The sequence below is a fragment of the Pinus tabuliformis genome, chromosome 8 (genome assembly GCF_031772625.1).
Source record: "Pinus tabuliformis cultivar Carrire ecotype Pingquan chromosome 8, CPIR1, whole genome shotgun sequence".
NCBI classification, from domain to species: Eukaryota; Viridiplantae; Streptophyta; class Pinopsida; order Pinales; family Pinaceae; genus Pinus; species Pinus tabuliformis.
Genome location: NC_142294.1, coordinates 523925879 through 523934080, shown reverse-complemented (window position 1 = coordinate 523934080; position 8202 = coordinate 523925879). Strand labels below are relative to the sequence as shown.

At 31.2% G+C, this 8202-nt stretch overlaps 1 protein-coding gene across 1 annotated transcript; it reads right to left on the bottom strand.

Moving 5' to 3' along the window:
* Window positions 1–384: 384 nt before the first annotated feature.
* On the bottom strand, window positions 385–4104 carry LOC149236462 (protein trichome birefringence-like 11). The gene is made up of 4 exons (XM_089372391.1): window positions 2609–4104; window positions 1683–2072; window positions 1258–1416; window positions 385–1123 (listed from the first exon to the last, which is right to left on the bottom strand). Exons 1-4 carry the CDS (start codon window positions 3058–3060, stop codon window positions 787–789), a joined length of 1338 nt encoding a protein of 445 aa, XP_089228517.1. The 5' UTR covers window positions 3061–4104; the 3' UTR covers window positions 385–786.
* Window positions 4105–8202: the final 4098 nt, after the last annotated feature.

The following is an 8202-nucleotide window of genomic DNA, read 5'->3' as shown; positions in this document are numbered from 1 at the left end:
AAGATTAACTTAATGCATGGTACTTAATATTTTCCTTTATTAACTACCATATATATTTATTTTGCATTATAGGAAGAAAATGGGTCACAAACTGTGGCATCCCTATTCTAATGATCCTGTATTTTCTGAATCTTGGATGACTAATTTTCATATCCAAAAAACAAGATTAACTTAATGCATGGTACTTAATATTTTCCAATATTAACTACCATATATATTTACTTTCCCTATTCTGATGATCCTGTATTTTCTGAATCTTGGATGATTAATTTTTATTAAGAAAAAACAAGACATTTTGTCCTGATAATCCTGTCTTTTCTGAATCTTGGATGATTAATTTTTATTAAGGAAAAAACAAGACATTTTGTCCTGAGAGAACCAGAATGAAAAGGAATTGCAAATCTTGAAATTGATTTTAATGTTGTAATAATGAATCATTCGTCCATGGTAATGGTAATGGTAGAATACATACTGCTTGGCAACAACCACTTACTGTTGTAATTGCGATTGTGTAACATAGCAGTCACTAAGGTCAAGATGACCATGAAGACAACAATCATAATAGATGGCTCTTGCTTTCTCAACTTGCAGCCCAATATGGCATGCAATGGTGACTAAAAACTTTAGAAAAACGTACAATGCTTTTGCCTCTCTACTTGAACCGAATGCCTCCTCACAAATTCACTTGGCATTTGATAAATGAATAACCCCGTGATAGAATAGATATTGAAATTTTGACTTTTCAAAGAATGTGGTGGAATTCTACATGTTGCAAATTGCATTTGTTTAATCTCCAAAGCCTCTTGCAATCAAAAAAGCATAGAGCAGTTCATTCCAAGTGTCTGGCACTCCAGGAAGACACCAGTGACTGCAATCCTGCCTGCTAAGGGCAGAAGGTCCAGATCCATTGCCTAAATAATACAGTGATGAGTGACCATCTTTCCTCAGTTGACTCAAATATGTTATGTTTAGCAGCTGAACATCCTTTTTGTGATTAAGCTGCTCCAGTGCTTTGGAGACAATGAGATTGTTGCTCCATAAATGTGGGTCAGGGAAATCGGCTAGACTTAGTGCTGGCTGGGTCTCTAAATGGCAATTCCCACCAGTTTTCCATGTCCCTCCCCTGCATGTGAAGTAAACAACATGAGAGGGGAATTCGACTTCCTCCTTTGTTTGGATATTCTACCATAAGAGCCAAATATTTAAATGTGTAGAGATTATATCCCAGCAGTGGATGGAGTAAGACATAACACAAACCTGAAATGCACAGGAGCATAGGTACGGAAGAATACATGTGTCTTTTCTGTATTTACTTCTTGACGAATCCATTCCATCACAGTTTTCATAGATCTCTCAAATGCAGTCAGGACATCCAGTGTCATGTTTACTGTTTGTCCTTCCTGAAAATAGCAGCCCCTGTGAAACTCTCTTTGTCAGTCCATAGGGAAAAGCTGAGGTGCAAATTCTAACAAGGAAAGAAGCTTTTCAATTTTAATAACATATAGAATGCACGGAAAGAACTGTGATATTTTAAATTAGGATCTTTTATTAGATTACACTTGTTTGTGGATCTGAACATAAAACCAACATAAACGGTCTTCCATGATTAAGGCCTTAACTGACTAACAAATAATCCAAACTCAGCAATTGCATTGCTGTCAAACTGCAAAGTAAAAGCTTACCCTCTCAAGGTCTTCTCAAAGTTCCACCAATGCCCTGTGTTGAAGACTAGAATATCTGCATCCTTCCAATACCGAGATGTCCAGTCAACCAAATCCAATTTTAGTGTAATTCTAACTTCAGGGGGAGAGCTTTTAGGAGGGCGGCCTTGCAAAACCAAAAATGGTGCCCTATAATATTCCACAGTGCAATTGAACTCCTCGAATTTAAAGGACAAAAATCCCTTGTGCTTTGAAATGGGGCTTCCATTCACCTCATATATTTGGAGTTTGTTTGGAACTGCCTCTGCTAGCATGCAAATGAGTGATTCCCATTGGTTTCTTCCGATTGAATCACCAACAAAGACTACTCGACGGTTTCGTATCCTATTTAGCATGTTGCTTGCATTGAATCTGATATCACATTAAAAAAAAAAAGAAATTGGTTCAGAAACAGAATATATATCTTCCCACAGGGTTAGCAGATTGCTCATTTCTCTTTAACATTCTAATGCTGTTCAATCTGAAACTTTGTGAAAATCCTGACATCAAAAACAACAACATAAGCAAAACACTGCCAATCAAATTAAACAAAGTCAGTATACGAATGCCATTGGTCCCATTCTGAACTTTTATGAATCGCACAACATCAGTATAAGATAAGACTGCCATTGGTTTCTTTTGGATCCTTCTTGAATAGAACAACACAAGTATAATAAGACTGTCCTGCGACCCTTTTGCATTATTTTTGGTAAGAATATCAATTTTGATTTTGAATTGGCAAAGCTTAGGGCTCAAATGCAACTACATTCTTATTAGGCAACCATGTTTTTACTGTAGCTTGAAATGTAGCTCCAGACTAACAGAAATTTTAGATCAAACTCAAGCCATCTATTTCTCCAAACTAATAGTAACATTACCAGAAAATTTTTGGGCAGAGATCTACTCACCTGGGAAGATTGCAGCCCAAAGGTTGCCACCGCCATTTCATGTAAAATTTATCTGGCCTCCCATTCTCCTGACACCGAAACCCGGGATCAATGAAAGGGCAATTGAGGGACTGGTAAAGGGGATATGAATCATCCCAGACCCATGATCCAGCATGCAAGTCGCATTGATTAAAACTATGTGAATACTCAAGCCTGGGAAGATCCGTGAAGTTCGTAATACCATAGGCCTCTTCCACAGCAGAAGAATTTTCTGCAAAAAGATTGCGTTTCCCTTCCTCTTTACGAATCCTAAACCCTGCAGGTATTGCCCTGATGTCGATGTACACGAAGCAGAAGAAAAAGACAATTAGGGAAGACAAGCCAAATATACTCACACTGCAAACTTGTGGGTCTATTTTAGAGTTACAATATAAACGTTTGAAGCTCTTGGGAGAGCTAAAGGATGGTTCCATGGATGAACAATGCAATCAATGAGAGGGTTCTCTCTGCACTATATTTTTACTGCTTCTTTTCCTCAATGCCAGGACTGTGTTTTCGACAAAATCTGCATTAGCAATCCACTATGTAGGGCTAAACGCTTGACTGTTTCCAAAGCTGTTGTCCGGAAAGAAACACTAACAGAGGAAATAGCGCCGTGTACTTCTCAATTCAATTCCAAGACATGCTAAAATGCATTTGGGTTTCCTAATATAAAAGCACTAAACATACCCACAAGGATGTCTTGCCCTGCATAGCTTCTGTGTGTCAGAATTTGCCACATGGTCTTGTCCAGAAAGCTCTGCAAGCATTTAAAATTCTCCAGCAATGACCAACTTTCGGCTCCTCTGCACTATCTACCAGACCCGCAGTCATTTAGCCCTAGGAAGCCTATGAAGGCCTGCCGAAGAACTCCTTTCGATGACCCAGATAAACTATATTGAACCCAATAATGCATATCCCAGGTATGTTTCTCTCTGATTTAACCGAAACCCAGTTCATTTAAGCTCAAAATTGATTCACCCAAGCACTACTCATCTCAACAGGTCCGAAATTACAGTTAATGCCCATCTTTAGGCCTTCTGTATCGACTCTACTCTCCGAATAGTTCCAAGGCCGAAGTGGCCGCCTTTATTTCTTTTTCTCCCCCTCCTTGTAATGATTCCTGGTTCTCACATTGACAATACAGTATGCTCACGTCCTCTGGAAGGAATAATGAGACCATCTGCAACTGGGTTGCTTTGTTTACAAATCAGGATTAGGGGCAACCGAATCATTGAAATGTAATGAAGCACTTAATAGCAGAAGAGAATGATTACTTATACATGCCATCCTCATTCACATTATGCATGACAAGACCGGCCTTAAATGTAACTCTCTCTCTTGCACGCAATGTGTAGCTTTCCAAATTTTGGGAATAATTCAGCTTCCACCATTTTCTCACAGTTGGCCGTTATGTTTTTGCATTCCGGTCCAGGAACGTTATTCGACTTGGGTTCGGTTAGTTTATCCAACAAAGTGGATGCAGCCATTCACATTAGGATCACTTCAAACACACAACTCCTGTGCACCGTGGAGTAAAGGGAAAGTTAATTTACATGGGACTGCAACCCTAGATTCTGGTCATCAACTAAATTGAATGATTCGGTTGAGGTCACTGATAATAGCTTCTCAATTTGAGGTCCCCTTTAATCAATTCGACCCAAAAAATTTAGAATATACTCCATCTCTTTTGTAATCATCCTAATGTTTTGGAAATTACTTACCTGTATTGGGATAAATTATGGTTTTGGTATTAGTTAATGCAACATTTTTGAGGTTTTTATATTCAGCATACTGATATTCTTGGTAAGTTTTATATTTAGATTTAGTATATTGATATTCTAGTTAGATTTATATGGAAAGAAATAAATGTAATTTAAATATTTTATGTTTTTTATTTGTTTTAATTTATATTTTTGGATAAGATTTAATTGAAATTTGGTCAAAAATAGTTGGAATGTCTTATTTGAATTTTTAAATTTGTATAGGTTGAGTGTCTTAGGAGTTGGAATGTCAGATTTGAGATTTTAAATTTGTATATGTTTGAGTATTTTAGGAGTTGGAATGTCAAAATTGAGTTCTTAATTTTATATATACAATTTATATACATTGATTGTTTTAAGAGTTTCCATCTCCAAATTCATCTACTCATTTAAAAATGGACTTCAAATCATAAAAAACAATAATGTCAATATCACCAAATTCCAATAAAAAAAACTAAAAGTTAAAACAGTTAAACTTTATCTTCAAAATATATATAGATTTGGATGGATTTGAGTCAACAAATATACTAAAGATTTATATAAATTTGATTATATAAAAATAAATGTGAAAGATTAAATATTAAAAAACTAAAAGTTAAAACAAGTTAAACTTTATCTTCAAAATATATATAGACTTGCATGGATTTGAGTCAACAAATATACTAAAAACTAAAAGTTAAAACAATTAAACTTTATCTTCAAAATATATATAAACTTGCACGGATTTGAGTCAACAAATATACTAAAGACTCATATAAATTTGATTATATAATAATAAATGTGAAAGATTAAATATTAAAAACTAAAAGTTAAAACAAGTTAAACTTTATCTTCAAAATATATATAGAGTTGCATGGATTTGAATTTGATTATATAGTTAAATTGTTTGTGTTTTAAATTTGTACGTAGTAAAAATAGTTTTATTAAAAACCATGATATAATAATGTTTTTCACTGTCTATTAGTTTGTTTGGGATCAAATTTTGTCTTTGTAGTTCAACATTGGGAATTCAATTTTTGTTATTCTTTATTATTATTTAAATTTATTTATTTGTAAGATGATTGGTTGAGGTCTATGTTGTTTACTAACTTCTATTTGTATTAGTTACTATTTTTTTTTTTTCCTTTTTTTTAATATTTCTATTTTCATGAATTATAGTTTTTTCTCCATATTTTCAAATTAAGATGACTTATTATTATATTAAAAACATATTTTAACAAATTTAATTATAAAAACTAATATATTAATAAAAGATAAACACATAAATATATATAAAAAATAAACATATATATTAAAGTGTATATATGTTAATATAAACAATATTAGTTAATCATATTTCTTAATTTTTGGTGATGGCATTCAAGAATACAATATTTTCTTAGTTATTTTATTTTTAAGTACTAGTTATTATGTACCCCTTGTTTATTGTAGTGTTGACTTAAATTTTATTTTTCATATTGCTTCATGATTTAAAAATGGATTGTGAATATACATAAGGTTTATTGAGGAAAATGATTGTAGAATTGTTGCTTTTGTTTTTTAAATTTGTCACTTGTGAAAGCTCAAATCTATTTTTTTGGAAAAGAAAATATTAATTATAGAAAAAAAATTGGAAAAGAAAATATTAATTATAGAAAAATCCCAAATTTGAGATTTTTTTTTTATAAAAGAAAATATTAATTATGGAAAAATCCATAAATTTAGATTTTGTTTTGTTTTGTTTTTTTTTTTTTTTTTTTTATATAATTAATTTAGAAAGACACTTGGTGATTAGAGATATTTTTTTTTAAACAATTTTTAATTATGAAATTTCGATTTTAAATCACATGAAATTAAAAATTCAAAAAATAAATTTTAATCTCTATAAAAATAAGTTTAATATTTAATTTTACAAAATTTTTAATAAACTTTGAAAATAAGCCATCAAAAAATTGAATGTTTGTAATCTTGTAATTGTAATTCCATCTCTTATATAGTAATAATATTCAAAATACCATTAAATTTATTTTTAATTAAAATAACATATTTAATACTCAATATAATATATTGATTCAATGACGATATTTAATAATAATATGAAATTATATTAAAATTTAAAATGATTTTTGTTAAAATTTAATGAGGTTATTGATTTTTATTTTGTTGTTGGTCAGTAAATTGTGTGTTTTTCTTCTTGGTATTCAACATTATGGCATCTCAACGAGAAAACAGTTTTCATCAACATCACGACATCTCAATGAGAAAAACACACAATTTACCAGAAGTTTTTATCAACATCACGACATCTCAATGAGAAAAACACACAATTGACCAGAAGTTTTCATCAACATCACGACATCTTTGGTATTTAACATTATGGCATCTCAACAAGAAAAAAACACAATTTATTAGAAGTTTTTATTTAACATTATGGCATCTCAACGAGAAAAAAAACACAATTTATTAGAAGTTTTCATCAACATCACGACATCTCAATGAGAAAAACACACAATTTACCAGAAGTTTTCATCAACATCACGACATCTCAATGAGAAAAACACACAATTTACCAGAAGTTTTCATCAACATCACGACATCTCAATGAGAAAAACACACAATTTACCAGAAGTTTTCATCAACATCACGACATCTCAATGAGAAAAACACACAATTTACCAGAAGTTTTCATCACTGTCATGTTATTGACTATGAAAATCTTCATGCTAAAAGAGAAAAACACACAATTTACCAAGTTTTCATCAACATCACGACATCTTCATGCTAAAATTCAATTTTGTTATTTTAAACAAGGACTACATAGTAGCTAGTATCTGTGGCTTAACTTAAATATAGTTTAATTAAATTAAAAACTAAAAAAGACATACAAATATAAAACAATTAATAAGACATTTTATTTCATTAGATCTTAGACTTTTGTGATCCATATTGATAATGAGATTGTCTTTCATATTAACCATATTATTGAGATTTGGTCCTGGTTTTGAACCTTTGTCCCGGGATGAGATGAACCACATTAGTTGGTTCGAAAAGTCCACCAAATCTCAATAATGTGATTAATCCAAAACACATTCTCATTATCAAAACACTGTATTGTTGAGTGTCATCACAAAAAATTAAGAAATATCATTAACTAATATTCTTTATATTAATATATGTTGTAATCAAGTTGGGTCAAAATGCTTTCTCTTAATTATTTTTTGAAACTTTGAGAAACTATTTCCAAAGTTTATTAATTTTTTTGTAAAATTAAATATTAAACTTATTTTTTAGAAATTGAAAATTATTTTTTGAATTTTTAAAATTTGAATTTCTAATTTTTTATTGGTGAATGACTAGTTTCATGTGATTTGAAATCGCCTAGTCTGACAAGGTTGAGGAGTTGCCCGGAAAGTTATGGGAATTCTGGTCATATTTAGAGAAAATCCGGCAAGGATTTTTGTAAATCCAAGTTATAGTTGTTAAACTTCAAAATTTTAGGTGTCCTAGAGGGTTTCGATGGTGTTGAATCCATTTCCAACATCAAAAACACGATTCAAACACTGCCTCTACAAGATTTTTTGAAATTTTTTTACCCCCACTTTTGGTCGTAAGGGCAATTTCATCACCTTGTTAGACAACTCCATTTGAAATCAAAATTTTAGAATTAAAAAATGTTAAAAAAAAACTTTTAATAGAAGTGTGTTGGAAAATTAATTTAAAAAAATCCAAATTTATGAATTTTTCCATAATTAATATTTTATTTTCCAAAAAAAAATTAAACCATAAAACTTGGCAGATTTAAAAAACAAATGCAACAACACTACATATTACACT